Genomic DNA, 19540 nt, shown 5'->3' on the forward strand with positions numbered 1-19540 from the left:
TGAACAGGGGCCCCCCAATTTCCTTTCATCTGTTAAGAAGAAGAGCGCCTTAAAAAACCACAAAGGATTCGGGGCCCAAAGCCGCCTTCCGGCCTCAGCATCGCGGCTTCTTCTCACTCCTTCCATGGACCGGATTCTCTTCTTCCCAAAGGGCGGCATTCTTTTCCCCGGATCCAACTCCCGCCTTTTCGCTAAGGGGACTCGCCTGGCGGACCGGCCTGCCGCCCTCAGGCTCCCGCCAGGGAAGCGCCGGGGTCACCGCTCGGCTTCGGCGCAGAACCCGCAGAGCCTCGGGCGACGCCAGGGACGTTTTGGCGGGGGAAGGAAAGGGGGGGGGAGGGGCGGGCGCGGGAAGGCCCCACCCAAAACGGGGCCGCAGAAGCTCCTCCCCTCAGCGCGCCGGAAGCCAGGCCAGCTCGGGCGGAAAAGGTTCCTGGCCGGCGCCGTCCATTGGCCGGCGGTTGTCGCAGTCTCCCAGCGGCCACGCCCACCGCCCTATCCCGCCGGGTACGAGGAGAGTGGGCGGGCGGAGCCCCGCCCCCTCCACACCCCCGGGGGAGGGGAAGCCTCGGCCGGGCCGCTTCATGGCCGCCGCCGCCGCCGCCGGGAGTCCGGGCCGGGGGACCGCGCGCCGTCCCGGCCTCTCCTCTTGCGAGCCTCGGCCGCTTAAAAGGGTCGCGAGGCGGCCGCTTCTCCCTAACACCCCTCCCCCCCCCTCTTACAGTCTGGTTTAGAGGCTCTTTAGACGACAACGGGGCCCCCCGGCGAGTCGTCCCGGCCTCGGACAAAGGGCCCCCCCCCCCGGGGGTTGGCACCGCCCTCCCCGCCTCCTCTCGTGCCAGGCTCGGTGCTGAGGGTCCCCCCTGCGCCGTTGCCTCCACCCTGCCCAGGTGGGATGTGTCTGCTGCCCTCCCCGCACAAATCCCCCAGGGAAGAGCAGCGCAGGCCGGGAGGGGCCCGAGGGCGGCGGCGGCAGCACCACCGCTCCCCCCCTCCACACACAGACAGACAGACAGACAGACAGAGAGACACCCCCCCCCCCACTGGAGTTGGTAAACTCTGAAGCCAGCGGAGAGCCTAGAAAAGGGTTGAGTAAATAAACGCTTCCTGGTTCCTTATTTTATGGCTCCAAGAGCTCAATTATTCTTATCCGCACTGAAAAAAGTTAAGAAACCTTGTTCTTATTTGGTTTGGTGACGACGTTTGTCCATCCATATACATATACATGTGTGGCTAGTAAAGGGCTCAAGTGTCAAAAGGGAGGATCTCTCTCTCCTGCATCCCCTGCTGACTCCCCCCTCCCCCCCCCCCAGCGGTGGGTTTCAAAAACTGCTGGAACCTACTCTGTGGGTGTGGCCTCCTTTGTGGGAGTGGCTTTGCCGCCCATGTGGCCGGATATGAAATTATGAATTAGTACTTAGGTCGGTCCAAGCAGCTATTCAGAAACTCTGGCATTGAAGCATGCAGGTCTTAAAGCTGTCAAGTTTATAAGATCCTGGCCAGTGGTGGGTTTCAAAAAATTTTGGAGCCTCTTCTGTAGGTGTGGCCTGCTTTCCGGGTCCACTGGTGGAACCTCTTCTAACCGGTTCGGTAGATTTGACGAACCGGTTCTACCAAATAGGTGCGAACTGGTAGGAAGCCACCTCTGCCGCCCCCCATAGCCCTATTTTGTAATTTCCAGGTAAACCCAGAACAGGCTGGCAGCCTATCACTGGACTAGCAAAAAATATAACAGGCGCAGTGTCAGCGTCTCCCTCTTTGCCCCTGGAGAGAAACAGTTACACAACTCTTGAATGCAAAATTTTAAACCCTGTTAATTTGCTGCTGTGCCATTGCAGTGATGAAGAGGAGGGAGCGGGGCAGGAAAACCTCCCCGTCAGAATTTTCATTTTATCACCCAGTGTAAATTATTTGCCAGTAAGTTGAATTCTTCCCATATTCAAACTTTGTATCCTTCCCAAAAAGTATCCTTTGTATCCTTTCTGCCTTAGAAAGGAATTCTAGGGTGGCTGGATTAAAAACAAAAAATAGTAACATTGTATCGGTTGTTCAGAACATACATAATCAGGCATTCTACAAATGCCAGGTCAAAACAATAAATCAGTTAATACATGCTGTGAGGTTTTTATCAAGATACATCCAGGAAGCAATTCAGTATCTTGAAAGCTGGGGGAAACAAACTGCCAAAGCATGGACAAATACTAATAAATTGAAAGGAGCAAATCTATTTCACAAGCGATATCAAATCAATGGCAGACCCCTCCCAAAAGCAAAATTACACAGTCTACGATTGAGCAAAAGGCTGATATGTACAGCAAGGAAGGGAAGCATTGGGTTGAATTGGGGATTTATTATTGATACATGGGGAAAACCCTAATAATACCAGTAAGGGAAAAGATGCAGTTGTCTCTTTGTTGTGTTTTTTTCACTTGCAGAGTGGAAAAAAGTATTATGCTACCAAGGAATGGAAATAATACACTAATCTGCTAATTAGGCAAAAAGAAAAATGCTCTAATTAAGCTTATCAATCTTCAGAGCAAACTCCAGGACATTTTGTTTAAATGGCACAACTACTACAGTATGTGGTTAAAGTCACAACCAAAAAATTTGGGGAGGGGTTCGCATAATTTTGAGGTAACTGGCAAAAAACAGCATCAGAGGAAAAATGGACCACAAATATTTTCACTTGGGATGTTAAGGACCATCTGTGGGAGATGTTTCAACTGAACTGAAAAGAACACCAGGAAAGATGAGAGTGGAGGCCCCATGAAAGTGGGGGTGGGGGGTGGGGAGCTGATCCCAAGCAGAGAATGGCTGAAGGACTGGTTCTCCCATGGGCCTCTCCAGCACCCACAGGCATCATGGCCAAAATGTGCCCCCCCCTCCTCCCCCACTCTTGAAGGGGGCAGGGGCGGGAGTGTTTTTGGCCAGACTGAGCTGGAAGACTCCAAGGGAGGCCCAGGTGCTGCAGCAAAGCTGCCAGAGGAGACGGGGGCTGCACACAGCCGCCTGTTGAAAGCCATCTGGCAACCTCCAATTATCTAGGGAGCAATGCAGAGCCCCCTCCCCCACGCTGGCTTCAGACATCAAAGCTGGGAAGCGGTGGGGGTGGAGGAGGGAAGGGGCCTGAGCCCAGCCTGGCCTTCGCTGTCTTCCCCTTGGAAGAGGTCCGGGACTCCTGAGTCCAAGAGGACACCCAGAAAGGGGGAAGGCAGGCGGTCCCCTTCAACGGCTCTTGCTCCATCGGCAGCAGGCCCAGGTGGGGAAACGTGCGAGAGGGTGCCTGAAATAGCTGGACGTTTCTCTTGGAGGCTGCAGTCCCCCAGGAGCTGGCTGGACTTGCTTTGGGCCTCTGGAAAGATGAAGTCGGGCTAATCAGGTGGCTGGAGGGGTTGCGCTGGGGGGGGGGGGGTTGCTTCCACCTTCCCTTATATGGCTTGAAGCTTGCCGAAGGTGGCTATTGGCTGCTCTCCAGGTATCCTTGGGGAGGAAGACCCTTCAAAGGGGGGGAAGCAGAAGAGAGGAGGAGGGGGAGAAGCCACGCAGCAGAGCCGCCCAGGCCCAGATGGGCAGGAAACCAGAACAGGGGAAGTTCCATGAGACGCCCCCCCCCCCTTTCTGCCCACCAGCTGCCTCTGCTTTCCATCGCCATCAGTCCCGCCTTCTGCCTCGGAAGCCCCCGGAAGGGAAGGGCAAGTGCAGGCGGCACTAGGCACTAGGCCACGCGCGCCCACACAAACACCAGTCCGTGGGATCCAGCAGACCCTTCTTTTTCATGCCTTTCATCCCAACCTAAACCATTCCTAACCTCCATGAAGATGAAGGCCAGGATGGGCTAAGAGCTCCTCCACGGCCTTCAGGCATATTTTCCCTGCCAGGCTCTCACTCTCGTGGGGTTACTTCGAGGTGGACGTGGCCCTGGGGGTGCAGACCCTGCCCTTCGTGGCGTGCTCTTCAAGACAGACCGTGGCAAAGGCTATTTGGTCACCCCTGATGCGGTTTGCTTCCTGCACGAAGGGATTCCCCCTTCTGGCGTCTCAGGGCCACTCCAGCAGTCCCATGACCCCAGTCAAAGGCAGCTCCGCGACTGGGCGAATTTCGGTTGGCTCTTAGCAACTCAGAAATCTATGGGGACTGAGCTGATCAGCAAAATCAGAAACTAGTAGCTTTTGTTTATGAGGACCGCACCTCTTTGGACAGAAAAGCCCAGTCTGAAAGCCACTTCTAATTTGGAATACATACACATCCGTGGATTTCATCAAGCATTTCCACCAGATCGGGTGGATTTCTCCACTACAAAAACCAACAGTCTTTAGCATCCCCTGCCCTAGCCCTCCGAAAGGGATCCACTTCCAAGCCTTCTGAAGAAGAGAAACTGATCTGCTAATGCTTAGCTTGATTCTTTGACCCTATTTGTGCTGCTGTCCAAACAAACATAGGCCCCACAGGACACACACACACACCCCTTTCCCTGAGAATGTGAACTAGCCGTTAATGTGAAGCTGACAAGACACCTAAAAACACACTGTTTAAAAACATTCAGTGCTTTTATTTTCATCTTTAGCACAGCCTTAAATATCAAACCAGGTAAACAAGGATAGCAGCAAGCTGGAGCCACATGCTGCCCAGACGGCAGGCGGGACTTTTTAAAAAAAGGTTTCAGGTAAAAATCAGTGCAGAGTTAGGCTTCCTTGGACGAGGCAGGCGCTGAGAAGAGCAGGGAAGAAACAGACACCAGAAACCTAAATGCAAGTATGCCACAAGTGTCAACTCAGGGAATCCAGGGAAGGTTCGACTTTTAGGTAAGTAAAAGGAAATAGGAGACAGGATAGAGGCTTATGCAACTTCACGGATAGAGAACAACCCTGCTAAGAGAAACAGGCCGAGAGGTCATTCAACAAAACTAGCGAATAGCCTTTCCATGCGGGGCACAATTTGCTCAGGGCACCGACTGGCGGAAGGTTCAGTCGCAGCCACTAGCCGGGTGGCATTAAGAAAGGAGCTGGACAAAGGCGGGGCAGCGTCTGACAGCAGCAGCAGCCAAGAATGGAGCTCCCATGTGCCACAGCAGAAGGACTGCGGGGGAGAGGCTCGCACCAGAAGGGCCGTGCTTGGGGCCAGCGCAAGGGGCCAGCCCGGCAGAGGACGAGCCAAGGGATGAACCCCCAGCCATGGGCTCCTGGAGGGCGCAGGCATCTCTCAGCAGAACCCGGGGTCCTGCTCTGCTTAAGGAACCCTGCAACCGGCCCTTGGTCACCCAAAGGAAGGAAGTTCTCTGCCAACACCATGTCCCTTTATGCGCCCACCGCTCCTGCAGCCCTATAGCAGAGGAAGCTCCCCATGGATGCAGAGAGGAGACCAAGAGCTTCCAGGAAGAAAAGCCTTTCACGGGTTTTAATAGGCTTCTACACGCAAGCTGTGCTGCCCAGGAAAAGAGAGAGAGAGAGAGCGAAGAACAGAACAAGACTTCATTAAGCAGTTTGCATAGATTTCTTTCAAAAATAAACCAGCTTCTTAGCGTCCGCAGAACCTCTGAAACAAATGAAGAAGGGAAGGGGGAGGAAGGGGAAAGGGTGATCCCAAGGCTTGTTCTCTTGGACTCTCTGTCTGCCTCAGCATAAATACGTTAGCAAATGCCAGGACACTGATGCACACCACAGAATTTCACAGTCCTGGGAGTGGAAGCAACGTTTAACTCTTCGTCCCAAGAGCGCAGGCAGTTTTGCGCAGGTTGCACAGGTGGGCTCTTGCGCAGGGGTTGCATACTGGAAGTGCTGCGCATGCATTGCTGACTTTTGCAGGAGACACTCACATAATGGCTGCATCCGCCCACAGCCATGTAGATGCTCTCTGGGAAAGGGATGGCTCTGCTGCTGCGCCAGCCTTCTCCCTCTTAGGGAACACAAGCGGCTGCCCCCGACCCCCTCGCCTCCTCTCACCCCCACTCAAGGCTTCAAGGGTGGCAGCCTCCCGAGCTGTGATCTCGCCTGTGGGAGAGCTGGGCGACTGGCTCACCGGGGCCTCTGGGCCCAGAAGCTCATGCCAGCGCCCAGCCAATAATCTCCAAAGGACGCCCTGCATGGAGACTCCTCCAGAAACGCAATCATAATGAACTCGTACCCAGGGAGGAGGAACAAAACATAGCTGGAATCTAGAACTTGTTTTCCCACTTATGGTCACAAAACAAATCCCCAAGAAAAATGAAACGAAAGCAAATTACTTACAAGCAGCAACAAAAACAAGGCGAGATGGCAGCAAGAAGCTAATTTCCCATCTCTCTCCCTGCTGCCGTCTAGCGGCTCCAGATATCTGCACTTCAGATGGGCCAGAAATAAATTTTGGGGCTTTGAGAATCGACGCACAAAACCTGTTCAATCCTAGCCCCGAATTCTCTGAAACTGGGTGAGGGGGTGCAGCAAAGGGAAGAGAGTGTCACTCCGTACTGAGGGTCAGCTAATCTATGTGTGTGGGAGGGAGAAGCCCTGAGGAGGAGGAGGAGGAGGAGGAGGGAGGAAGCCAAACCTTTTAAAAAGTCAGCTCAGACCTGAAGAACCAAACTCTGTTTCTAGAGAAAACCCTGTCCTGACTAAAACAACAAATCAAGATTGTGGAAAATGGCTTTCAGGCAGGCTGGCTAAACGGAACCAGCGCATCCCGCGCACTCTCCCTCTTTCCAGAGCTCCTCCTGGGGCCCCCTGGGCCCAACCTCCTGGCCCAGAGCAATGGCGGCAGCTGCGGGGGAGCCAGGCCTGGCGCATGAGAAGGGGAGCTCCCACCCTGAGCGGGGAGCCTCACCTGGTTACGAGCAGCAGATCCCCTGCCCTGGAAATTCAAGAAGGATGAAGACTGTCAACCCTACGAATCTGAAGGGAACGAAATACGCCGAGTGTCCTACAACACAAAGATACATCAACAACTGTGGTGTCCATATGCAGTCCTAAGAAAACCCAAAAAGACGAAACCTACAGGCAGCCCTTGGCGTTGTTTACTTTGGAACAATGGAAACACACTCTAAAATAAATATTGCTATTATACCAACTTCATCTCTAACATGCGAAAAACATTATCCCACAAGCGGCAGCAAAGAGCAGCTGCTGGCACCCGTGTGAAATTCCGCCTTGCAGAGACAAACTCCTTCCAGCCTCCTCGTTAGCGCTGCTTTTTATCACTATCGTTTTTATGCATTTGCACGCTGTTCCCTGATGAACAATATTTCGCTCTTGTATCGCTTCTGAGCTTATAGTCTGAACTACGTATTTGTAACATCTGAATGGACTGTTGTCTTTTAGCTTTTTAAGCTACTTAGATTTTGCTTGACTGAAGCAGCATAACAGCCGGCCCAATCAGTCAATCAATTCTAAGCAAAAGTTCCTATAGGGAACTCGCCCAGCGCTTCCGTTGTTTCTCTTCTCTCTCGTCTCCTGAAAAATGCCGACATGCATTAGTGAGAGCTTCACAATTGGTTTGTACACGGGAATGGTTTTTCTTTCAGGAAAAAAGATGCTGCAAGGATTACTTTCATGGGTTTTGCTACGGCCCTTTGTCATCTCCACCCTTTCCAGGGAACAGAGCGGGCATGGATAAACTTCTCTTCAGTGGGGCGAATTACTTGTTTCCATGTGTTTCTCTATTGCCCTAAACCTCACCAGCGTACAAGTTTCTTGTCCCTTTTTAATTTTATTGAGCTACATGCTAATCTTGACTTTGTGCAACTACCTTTCACCCGCTACAGAATCAGGATGTGGATCTGACTTCTGAATGTGGTTACTCCCTAGGAAAACTCAGGGGGTGTAAAATGAACACCAAGGTAACTTCCACCCTAAAAGGCCGTCGTAAGTTTGGGGGAAAAAAAAGAGAAGGGCAAATAAATTTCTCCGTTTCCCTTAAAAAGGGCAAGGGGGGGAGGGGCACCTGAGGCCAATTGGAAAGTCCTGTTGTGGGGCATCCGTTTCCAGTCCTCCCTCTCTCTCTCTCTCTCTCTCTCTCGGGGAGGGGGGGGTGATTCTGGAAGACTCACATGGGCCTCACTTTCTCTTAAGCCTGAGCAGAAAGTGCCACCCACGGAAACATCACGAACGGGAGGACTCTTCTTCGCCAGTTCCACCCGTGGGGTAGCCAAGGAGTTCTGCTGAGCAGAGAGGTATCCGTCTGCCAGGATAGGAAGGTACCTGAGTTGCAACCTGTGCCGAGTCCTCCCTTCCTGACTCTCGGCTGAGCCAGCACGAGGAGGACGGAGGCCCCAGAGAGGCCATCACAAGGGGACCTTCTGCCGTCTTAAGCAGTGAGTCATGGCCACAGAAGGGGGGGCAGGGGTGACTCTCTCGTGGGGAAGCACTTTCTACTGTGAGATCTTGCTGGCTGGAGAAATCCTATGGACCACAACCCTCCTCTCTGTGGTTCCTCTGAAGACAGGGAGGGCAGGAGGGCACCGATGCCTCTGAGTGTAACCAGAGAGCCCTTTCAACCACCAATGAATCCTCCACAGGAGAACAATTTTGCAAGTAAACAGAGAGTAATGGCCACGTTCAGCAGAGGCTTCCTCTTGAGTGCCCAACACAGTGTCCGCTGTGCTCCAGTATCAGTGATGGGAAAAGGAAACGAAAGAGGACTGGGTTTACTGGTTGATGGAGTCGATGGGGCAAGGCGGTGGCTAGTGGGATATACGGAGCACTGGAGAGATCTCTTCTGATGCCACAGAAGACATGCTCCTGTCACCAAAACGGGGATGAGACTCAACTCAAGGGGACGAGTTGCCCTCTGAACTTTCACACAGGCAGCAGAGTATGTGGGGCCAGTCCTGAGCTACAGGAACCTTCTGCCAAAGGAGCGATGGGCTGGCATGGGTGGCCAGGGAACGCTGCCGGCTGCTCTGCTCCTGTTGCACTGAAAGGATGAGGCCCCTGAAGATGACCTGGCCTCACGCGTGCTGCCGGCAAGCAAAACCACACGATGCTTTCTAAGCACGTGGTGCCCGTTGCTGCCCGTGAGCTGCGTCCAGAGGCCAGGAGGAAGGTGAGGAAAGGGACTGGGGGGAGAGGGAGCAAAACCACTTGGAAAAAGGGACGTGGAAGGATGTTACGAGGTACCGAAAGCCCATGGACCAGAACCGCCTGGGATGAAGGGCAGAAGCTGCTTCCCCGGTTCCAGTCAGGGACCTCAGTCTGGAGCTCAGCAAAACTGGGCCAGCGCTTCTTTGGTCCCGGGGGGCTTCTGGGACGGCATCGAGTTTGGAAAAGAGTCTCCTGCATAGTTTCAGGCGGCGAAGGTGCCTTTCCAGCGGAACATGGGACCCAAGCAGGGAAATGGCCCCACCCAACGGCAGAGCGGTCACAGGGGACCCGGGAGGGACCCTGCCGAGGAGGCCACGCCCCCTGGCGCCTGAGGTGCAACCCCCCCCTCTCCTGGCATTTGGGAGGGTGGCGCACCCGTCTGTGCAGAAGGAAAGCAGAGGTCTCCCTTGGGCCAAAAGAGAACCAGGCTGTCTCTGAAAAATTACGTTCCAAGACGCCGCCTGTAAGTTGCTGCCTTCTGGGGGCTGCAGAGACGGAAGATATGTTGAAACGGGGCCCCTCGCGGTTGGAGGAGAGGAGCGGGGGACACATGTAGCTGTGGTGGAAGGGGGGGAAAGCTGAGTTGGTGAGGAGTGAGGATCGAGGGACACCCGGGGAGCATGAAATGCTACCAATTCCACATCCCCAACCTCTGCACCCTCCCAGCTGCCCCTGCCCTGTCCTCCCTAGAGATCGCCCCACCGCGGGCCTTCACATCAGGCTCTTCCTGTACTGAGGCAGCAGCAGGCTCTGTGGGGGAGCAGGTCTGGAGAGCCGCAGCTGTTGGTAGAGGCTCCTCAGTTCTCTCACCTCCTGCAGCACTTTCTGGGCTTGGCTCCAGCTGGAGGAGGCCTCGCCCAGCAGCCTCTGGATCTCCTGCAAGGTGGCCGCCGAGTCCAGCTTGGGCGAGGAGGGGGCACAGGCAGAGCCGAGCTCCTGCGCCTTCCGCAGCCCCTCTCCCCCGTAGCCCCTGGCTTCCGTCAGCAGGCCCTGCGTCTTCTCCAGCTGCAGCGCCACCAGCGCCTGTATCCTGGCCAGCTGCTCCGGCTCAGGGGAAGCCGCTGGGTCCTTGAGGCCAGTCCTCAGCGCTGGCTGGCCGGCTGAGGGGGAGTCCCAGCAGGAGAGGATTTCCTCCATGGAGGCGCATTTGTTCTTCTCCAGGTGAGAGAGCTTCTTGGGGACCTGAGGGGTGTACATGGTCCCTCTGCCAAGGGCCTCCCTGTGGGCGGGGGCCTTCTCCCCCGACAGGTTCTTCCTCCGCGGGAGGCTGCTTGCCTTCTCCGAGTCCTTGGCGTCCTCTGAATCGCTGGAGCGCCTTCGGCCGGGGGAGAAATGGGCGGCCGATTTGTCCAGGTCCACCCGGAGACTCTTCTCACAGGGGTCTTCTGGGGAGGCCTCCTCCTCCTGGATTAGGTCCAGGGTCAGCATCCCGTCAGAGGTTGAGGTAGATGCCTGCAAAGGCAGGAGAAGGGCGGGGGGGAGCATGTGTGAAAAAACCTCCAGGAAGGGTGGAAAGAACCACAGAAAAGGGGTTTTGGTACCAAAGTACGTCTTGGTATCAGTTTCCATATCCTGTCACCGTTAACAGCTCCGGAAAGCTCTGGCTGAATCGGCTGAGTCGGAATGGTGGACATGGAGTGGGCAGAAGCGGCTGCAGCTTCCTGGGACCGTCCCACCTTTGGTGACTCGAAGGGAGTCACGACGAGGAAATGCGGACCCGTCCCAGCCCCCCCCAAGAACCCCTCTGCCTCTCCTCTCTCGGGGGGACGGGGGGAGCAGACGTGCTTGTGCTATCGCCATCGGAAGGGGAAGCAGCAGCAGCAGCTCGGCTGGCTGAAGGGGGGTCTTCCTCCCCTGCCTGCACTTACCACGGCCATCAAGTGGCCTCTGGTCGGAGGCCGCCTGGAGTGCTGGATCTTGGCTCTGTTCCGAGTGGGATGGGCGAGAAAGCTCTCCTCCTCCACTGTCACCTGGAGAGCAAGAGAAGCACCCATCAACCACCACAATGCCAGGCACGCAACACGCCTAGTGCGGCTAACTGGGGTTTACTTGATAAATGGTGTGAATGGTTTAACTCCCGGGAGAAATGATTCCCCCCACCCATCCACCCGTCTCTACATCCAATGGTTCAGACTGCAGCTCTCTGGCCTATTCCTCCCCATCAGCCAAAAGGAAAAGGTTCCCTCCCCAGGAACCTCAAGGAAAGAGCGTTTCATTTGTGAGTTCCCTACGTGGCAAGAAGAAGAATTAAAAGTATCCCTGAATGAAAGCAAGAATATGCATCTCCAAACCAAATTCTCCCCCATCTACTTTCTCCCCTTTTCAGCCACCCCTGCAAGATGGGGGGAGGGGGGCTCTTCCCTCCCCACTCAGGTGAGGTCTCCTACCTTCTCCCCAAGCCCACTTCCACCACCCCCCTGCCACCCCTCCCTCTTCGTTCTGAGAACGTAAAGAATCTGGGGAGGCGTCTCCCAAGCCAGCAAGAGATCTGCTTTTGTTACTTTCCACTCGTGTCTCTTTCATTTGAAGCGACCATCGCTTCCCTCTCTGCTTTGAAAACCCTTAAAACCACCTCTCTCCCCTGACAGATCTTCCCCTCTTACAATGGAAAATTAAGGCCCCCTTCTATTCTTCTGCCCCTTCTCTACAGACCATCAGGAGGGCAGACAAGAAGAAACCTACTCCACTGCCCTCTGTTGCCCCCCCCCTTATTTTCCCTGCCCCCAATTTTACTTTAGATCGAAAACCTTCCGGCCATTCACAGATCCGAAGGGGGCCTCCACATGCGGCACCAGCAGCACCATCTCCCTCCGCAATAAGCCTCTGCAAGGACATCCCTGGGCATCTCTTCTCCCTCTTCTCGGATTATTGCCAGAATTAAAAGGAAGGGAAAATCTCTGCCACTCTCCCTTTTCTCTTTTCTTTCCTCTTCACAGGAGAGAATGAACTGCAGAGCGACTGGTCATGTGCCTGGCCATGTGCCAGCAGGAAGGTCGGCTCGGGCCTTCTGAGACTTTCAACCTGGAAACTTGGGAACGGAGGCCCCTCCGCCAGCCCCCCCCCCCCAAAGCAAGCACGGCCTTTGCACCAGGGGTGGGCTGCTACCGGTTTGCACTAGTTCAGGCGAACTGGGAGGGGTATTTTGGCCTTGGTCGCCCAAACTGGCAGCGAACCAGGCTGGCCACGCCCCCCCCGAACAGGTTCCCTGGGTGCCGATGCTGGCGTGTTTTTTAGTGATATTTTCACGTTCTGCACATGCGCAGGGCAATTTAAAGTCAACTGCGCGGGCGAAGCGAACTGGCAGCAACCCCCTCCCCCCTGCTTTCCCCACTGCCTGGGACCCCCAAAGGCGCCTGGGCCGTGGGCTGAAGAACAGCCAGGCTGGATGAGCTGCACCTGCCACAAACCACCACTGCAAGCAAGCGAAAGGGCACCAGGGGTCTCTCTCTCGCACAGCTTTGGGCTCCTCCTACCCGGCCCCAGACGGGGACGCTCTGGAGAGGCCAGTGGGCCAGGAGAGGCCGACTCGAGAGCCCGGCTGCTCACCTCATCCAAGATGCGGTTTTTGGCCCGGATTATGGCAGAATTGAGCACATTGATCCAAGACTCCTTTTCTTCGGGGCTCACGGCCAGGAAGACGAGATTGGGTGCCTGAGAGAGATGGAGGCATCATTGGCAACCAGGGAGGGGCTTACCCGCCTCGCTTGGCCCCCGTCCAAGACAACATCCGGCAGCATTCGCGGCTTTGGAGTGAAGGAGGAAACAGTGGCCTCCCCTCCACTGCCGCCTTACAATCGCCTGCAACCGCTTATCCCGGCCACCCCCAGGGGTGCTGGGACTGCAGTGCCCGAAGGCAACGGGAGCCCAAGGCACCTGCCGCTTTTTAAGAGATGGGCGGCCACATCAAGACGACACAGACATAAATAGAACAAAACATCTGGGGAAGAACTGGAGGGGAAGGCTGCTCTCAGCAAGGACCTGGTGGCCTTCCAGACCCAGTGGGAAGGAGTGGGGTGCCGCCAGGAGATGGAGAGGGTGGAAGCCCTCAGGCCACTGACGGCTGAAGGGGGACGGGGGGGGGGGGGCTGCCCTGTTCCTGGAGAGGAAGCCGGGAGGGATGGGTTAGCCGCAAGGCCAATGATCAGGTAGTGAGATCAAGGGGAGGAAGCCGCCTGCAGGTCCTGGGCTGCATCACTTCACAAGCCCCCATGCGAAGCTGCCGTGGACATGCAGAAATTGCTCTGGCCCCTTTCCAGTCAGAGGAAATACTATCCGAATTCCTGCTGATGGCCCAAGAAGGGGAGGAAGCAGCCAGGCGGCCTCTGTCTGAAGAGCAGGCGCAATGGTGGAAGGGAGAGAGAGAGGCCCAGACTGGGTGCCGCTCAGCCCTCGTCCAGGGGCACCTGCGGCTGCGTCGCTCCCCCTGAAGAAGAAGTGCCCGGCACAGCCAGCGGCTCCTTCTCTGCAGGGTTTCCAGGAAGGACAGAGGCTTCCCAGGATGGCCACCCCCCCTACTCCCAACCGAAGGCAGGGGCCTGTATGCGTAGCCAGGAGGCAGGGAGGGGGGGCAGGCGTGGGGGCGCTTACTGTGTTGCCAGGCTCCTTGGAGTGGGCGAGGGAGAACTTGCTATAGTTTTTTTTGCTTCTGCTTTTGGACTTCCTGAGCTCCTCACACTTCTCGTAATCGTTCAAGTCAAAGGCCTCCTGGATGTTTTTCTCATCTCGGAGCTGCGGACAAACAGATCACAGGTTTACGAGGGCAGATACCGCCAAGGAGGTCGCGATGAAGGACTCTTTGCACTCATTCACCACATCACAAACACACGGAGAATTCTAGTTCCCAACACAGGCATGAAAAAGAACCCCACCCCCCACCCCCCACCCCCCGGTTGAGTTTGGACAGCCCCTCCGTAGCCCCAGGACACCCCAGGAGTTTTTTCTTGGCTGGGACAAGGGAGCAGACGCCGCCTTATTACCAACACATCCTACAGATTTGCCACAGGGGGGGGGAAGGAACGTAATTTCTCAGAAGACTAATTAACCTAGGAAGGATAAATGGACAGGAAATCTGAGCTGCCTGCCTAGTAGGGCTTAATGGGGTTCGAGCTGGTATCAAGTTTGCATTAACTAAAAGTTTAAAGGAGAGCAGTTTTAAGCCACGAGGGCTGCTTGACCGACAGCCCCTCTATGCTGGCGGGGGCCGCTTCCTGGGCAAGGATGAAGGAGAGGCACCTCTTCCGGGAGAGATTATAATTAGTGCTGGCATTAAAAACAATGAGCGTTTTTCCCTTTTGTTTTCCAGAGTGAAAGCAAAAATTAAAATTCCCACTCTAAGGATTCCGCTCTCGCTCTGCCCCCATAGTCCTGCACCCGCCAGGGGGATGAGACCCCAGGCTGCCCAGAGACCACCAGGAGCTCAGCGGCCTCCTCTCCCCCCCCCCCCCGCGCCCCTTAGCCCCTTTCCAGCTGATCGTGGCTATCCGGTGACTTGCAACCGGAGCTCATCCCCTGCCTGCATGGCTAATGCCGCCTTCCTTTCCCTGCCAGCCAAGCCCTCGTTCGGGTTCAGGGTAATCAAATGCTGGAGTGTCTCTTTTGTGAAATCTAAGCAATTCCTTTGGCCCAGGAGGAGTTGAGGCACAACTACCAGAGTACTGAATAGCAGGTAACAAACTGTGTACGTGAATGAGCTCCTCCCTGCCTCCCTTCCGCCTCCATTGTCCGCTCACCCCAGCAGGGCCCTCACACCAACACGGGAGGCCGGGGGGGGGGGGTGAGAGGCCTGTCCATTCCTTTAAATGTGTGGAATGGAAGAAACGGGAAGGGAGGAAAAAAGCAACTTCTAATTTCTGGAGCTGGTAAATCCGATGGCGGGAAGGAAAAGATCCGAGGAGGAGGAGGAGGAGGAGGAGGGAAACCGAGGAAAGCCTCTCTCCCAGCCCTGCCTTCCTCCTCATCCAGAGTTAGGATCAGTGTGAAGCTTCCAAGCGATGTTTGAGCACCAAAGGTTTGCATTAGAAAGTGACTATTGCAAAGAACAAATAGCTGCACAAACCTAACATCGGAGAAGCAACAGGTATTCACACCTCCAGGGACGCTCATTTGAATAAGAGCCAGTGGAAAAATAATTTGCATGTAACGGATACTTTGCCCCAAAGCCACTAAACAGAAATGCAAAATTCGCCCCAGGCCTTCCGAATGCCAGAAAAGGAAGGCGTGGGGACCATCATCCCAACCTTTCGGGGAGGAAGAGGAGGAGAGAGACCCGGCGGATCCTCTGGCCTTGCTCAAACTTCTTGCTCAGGTTCATTTCAGGCCGGCCTGCTGGGGGAATCTGGGATTCTTGGCCAAAGCCCAGCCGAGGCTGCAACCTACAAAGGCTCGGCTGCTTCCCCAAGGGGCTACGGGACCCTGACCCTGCTTGCAGCAGCCCGGCCCCAGAGTTGGCAGCCAGAACAGCCCAAGCAGCCTCTACACGACATCTGTGTGCTGGGGCAGGGATTGCCTCCCAGAAGCTGAGTTCAGACAGGAAGCCACGGAGGAGGAGGAGGAGGAGGAGGAACTGACCGGCCGGGCGAGAGCTCAATCCAAGCCCTTTGTCCTGTGGGTGGGACTGGCTCCACCAACAGCCCCTTAGGCCGTGGGCCTCCTGGGGCTGAGGAGATGCCACAGGGCGCCTTCCAGGGACTTGCTGGGACTGTCATCCCTCCCCTCCCCCCCCATCTCACGATGTCTCAGGCTCCAGCCTGGGCCACAAGAGCTGAAGCCCAGGGATGAACTCCTGGCAGGTTCTGGCCAGGTGAGGGTCAAAGGAGCATTTCTCCTTTGAATTTGCCCTCCAGCTTTGAGAGGCAATGAAAAGGCAGCCCCTCCCGCAGGACAGCCCAGCTGAGGGTCTCTCATCCCTCTCTTCCGCCCCAACTTCCTCTTCCACCAACTAACTACTGAAGGAGCAGAATCCGAGCGAGAGGATCACATAATTCAGTCCCCTGAAATGCAAGGGGGGGGGGGAGGGAGAAAGGAAAGGCTCGGCTAAAGAAGCCGGGTGGGAGCAGCCTCTTACCAACCTCCTTCTCCGAGATGTAAAGTTGGTCACCCTTCAGCACCACAAACCGATTTTTCCAAATCTCCCGAAAAATGCCTTTCCCACAGAATTTTCGGACCCAGCCCACCTTCTCAGGCTGCAGCGGTTGCTGGCTCCCCTCCTGGACCCCCTGCAGTCCAAAAAGAAAGGGAGCAAAGGACGGGAGTGGGGGGGGAGAGATGGGGGGGACAAGAGGGAGCAGAGAAAGGCAGAGGAGAGAAGCAGTTGAGAGGAGGATGGGGGGGGTCCCCGGCCTGCCCCCCTGCCAGCACCCCCACCCCCCTGGCCTAGAAAGCTCTCCCCTCCCCATCGCTGGCCCTTCCCCAAAGCCCCCCAAGGCACCTGGGACGGCTGGGAACACGCAGAGCAGCCTGGCAAAGTCCCTTGGTTTAAAACGAAACAAAACGCCATTACACAATTACAAAGGAGACAAAATGATGTCAGGCAAATAAATAAATAGAAGCGAAACGATGCTGCTGCTGCTGCTGCCGCCACCTGCTTTATAGGAGGAGGAAGGCTGGAATCCATCTGCTCTTGGCCCAATCGGCATTTAACAATTGCGACGATGGAGCCCTTCTCTCTCCGAAATTCAGACTGAAATCCTCTCTAGGCTTCGCGAGGCAAACACTTTCCAATTTCCCCCTCTCTACATTCCTAACCCCTCTCTCTTCATCCAGGGGGGGGGGGAGGAAAAAGGAAACCCACCCAAATGCACAGAGACACGTTTCTAAACGAATGCAAACAGAGCTAGAATAATGGAGACCTCCATTTGGGGATGGCATCGCTTGAAAGGCTGAAGGATCAGAAAGGAGAGCCAGGCGGGTTTTGGGGTGGGGGGAACGGAGGGATGGAAGGAAAGTTGGAACAAGACTGGCTCACCCTGAGGCCCCCCCCCCGTCGCCCACAGACCAAGCAGAGAAAGTGGACAATAACAACGGCAGGAAAAGGCCCGGGGGGGGGAGGGGGGCGCAGGGGATCTGCCCAGAAAGCAGAAGAGACTCACCCGTTTGGCCGGATTGGTTTTTTTCATCATTCCTCAATGCAGCTGTCCAGAAGAGGGAAAGGGAAGGGGGGAAGAGGGTGTGCTGGGAGGGGGGGGGCAGGAGAAAACCAGAGCGGGTCTTTGCAGAGGACTGGGGATCTGATTATTGGGGAGGGGGAGAAAAATAAACCTCTCCTCCTTAAGGGAAGCACAAGGGAGTCCCCATGACCTGGAGGCAGAATTTGCCCCTGCGATGCTCACACATCTCTGCAGGCAGAGGGACCCCCAGAAACCCCCTCCCCTGCTCCGACTCTCCTCCTCCTCCTCCTTTCTCTCGCCTGGGCATGGACTGAAAGGGTTCTCCAGGGCTCCACAGCACCATCTATAGCCAGACAAGCCGTGACGTTTTCACCAGGAAAGAGGCGAAGGAAGCTGGGAGGGAGGGAGGGAGGGAGGAGAAGAGACCCTTTCTTCTTTGTTTGAGTCAGCTGGCTGTGAAGGTAGGAGAGGTCGGGGGGGGGGAGCTAAGCAGGGCCAAAGAGCCCCAAGGAGCCGGGGGGGGGGCAGGGACTCAACGGGGGCAGGCAAAGCAGCAGGCAGGGGCACGGAGACCCTCTTTTCCACAGTCCTTCCGGAAAGAAGGTCACGCTCAGCCAGCGACCTGGCACGACCCTGGGAGAAGACCAAGGGGGTCCTGCAGAGAGAAATACCTCCATTCGGTGACCTTGCTTGGGAGCAAAAATGGCACACACACACACACACACACACACCCGCTGCGACATCCAACCAAGGTCTTCAGCAGGCAACAGGGCCAGTAAAGAAGGGAGAAGCTGCGTACGGAGGAGACTGGGACTCCAGCAGGCCTGGGAGAAGATGGCAGCCCGCTGCTCCCAGCATGGTGCCAAAGACCCCGTGAGCAAAAGAGGCAGGCAGGCGCTGGGGGGCTTCGGGAGTGCCGGGCGGTTGGCAGTGGAGAGCTTGGGGGAATCGATCATGTAAAGCAAGAGAAGCTCCCGCAGGCGGGGCTGCCCTTTGCCTGACTCACAGGAGCCGGGCGCAGGTCACCTTAAGAGGCAGAGGCTCACGTCTTTCTAGAGCTGCCCGTGCAGATGGGACCCTCGTGCACACACCCACCACAGGGCAGAATTGCGCCCCACCCACCCCCAGGCACCCACTCTCCAGGCAAGGCATCTAGGGCCCACTTCCGGCTTAGCATGATTTGCCAGAACGGCAAAGGACTCTCTTTGTTCCACGTCTCCTACTAACTTGCCGTATGCCAGCCTTTCCCACCGTGGCCGGCTTACGTTAGCCCTCCACTGGTGTATCTTGCCTGCCGATGCGCAGGCCGACAGCCCCTGGAGCCTGCTGACCTCCCCTGGCTGCTTTGGGGAAGGAGACACCCACAGCCGGCCCTCCTGCGTAGCAGCTGATCTCCGGCTAAGAGTGGCAGGTGCTGCCACGAGAGGCAGGGCCACAGAGCCAGCCTGGCATGGTGGTTAAAGCATCGGGCTAGAAACTGGAGGCCCTGAGTTCTAGTCTCACTTTAGGTAAGACGCCAGCTGGGTATCTCTGGGCCCGTCACTCTCTCTGTCCCACTTGAAAACAAGGGGTGGGGGAGAGGGAATTGCAATCTGCTTAATTAGGCCTAGCCATTAACAGTCAAAATTCCAGTTCTGATTGCAGCTAATTAAAGAAGATGAAAGGTTGCATCAGAAAGAGAAGCTAACCTGCTCCCTGCCAGGAGGAAGAGGAAGAGGAGGAGGAGGAGGAGAACAATGGGCCTCCTCAGGGCGGCTCCTGTGGAAAACCTGGACTTAACCACACGTGGGCCCTTGATGGCTTCTCCTTCTCCAGTCTACTCACCTCAGGAGACGGGCGTTTCACCCCCCCTCTCTCTCTCATACTCGATGGCAAAGGGTTAGCAAGAATTCTGGTCAAGTTTTGGTCCCTGGACTGGGACCTCCACACCCCTTAACCTCCCCCTCTGCCCTGGAGGTTCCAGCCCCAGGAGAGCAGAAGGACCAGGCCGACCCAGGGCCAAATACCGGAATGCTTCAAAACCCTCCAGCACACTCTGCTGTTGCCAATACAAGGCTTCTCATTGCACACACAGAACGTAGAGCAAGGAAATCCGAACCCCCCCCCCCCCCCAAACTGGAGCAAGTCTGAAATGCAAACAAGTGTGTGAAACACCCAGTCCTGCATTCGAGAGGGGGCCAAGAATGGTCTGGGGTCTCTTGCAGTCCACAACAAGCTCCACTGTGTTCCTCAGCAGGCTGGATGAGGCCAGGGGGCAGAAGAGCTCATCCCCGATGACTTCAGGAGGCCTCCAGGTTGTCTTCCACAAGCAGCCCCATTCTCTGGCCGGCCGGCCTCCCTGCACCACTTCCAGAGACAGTCACTCCTTTTAAATAAGAAACCCAG

General features: G+C 56.0%; 1 protein-coding gene across 2 annotated transcripts; it reads right to left on the reverse strand.

Annotated features, from left to right (window-relative positions):
- Positions 1-4528: 4528 nt before the first annotated feature.
- PLEKHO1 (pleckstrin homology domain containing O1) lies at positions 4529-19450 on the reverse strand. Of its 2 annotated transcripts, none has more exons than XM_032233878.1 (6): positions 17138-19450; positions 16118-16264; positions 13638-13778; positions 12597-12701; positions 10919-11020; positions 4529-10502 (listed from the first exon to the last, which is right to left on the reverse strand). In XM_032233878.1, exons 1-6 carry the CDS (start codon positions 17165-17167, stop codon positions 9762-9764), a joined length of 1266 nt encoding a protein of 421 aa, XP_032089769.1. In that variant the 5' UTR covers positions 17168-19450; the 3' UTR covers positions 4529-9761. The 2 variants fall into 2 exon arrangements, with proteins under 2 accessions (XP_032089769.1, XP_032089768.1); XM_032233877.1 differs by having other exon boundaries at positions 16477-19450.
- Between the last annotated feature and the right edge of the window lie 90 nt (positions 19451-19540).

The sequence above is a fragment of the Thamnophis elegans genome, chromosome 17 (genome assembly GCF_009769535.1).
Source record: "Thamnophis elegans isolate rThaEle1 chromosome 17, rThaEle1.pri, whole genome shotgun sequence".
Taxonomy (NCBI): Eukaryota; Metazoa; Chordata; class Lepidosauria; order Squamata; family Colubridae; genus Thamnophis; species Thamnophis elegans.

Excerpts from the sequence above, each read along its gene's own strand:
- PLEKHO1 (XM_032233877.1), bottom strand. The coding sequence starts at position 16,662 with ATGGATTCCAGCCTTCCTCCTCCTATAAAGCAGGTGGCGGCAGCAGCA. Across the intron at positions 16,265-16,476 it reads CGTGTTCCCAGCCGTCCCAG|GGGGTCCAGGAGGGGAGCCA; the intron begins GTGCCTTGGGGG and ends TTTGGACTGCAG. Across the intron at positions 11,021-12,596 it reads AAAACCGCATCTTGGATGAG|GTGACAGTGGAGGAGGAGAG; the intron begins GTGAGCAGCCGG and ends CTTGCTCTCCAG.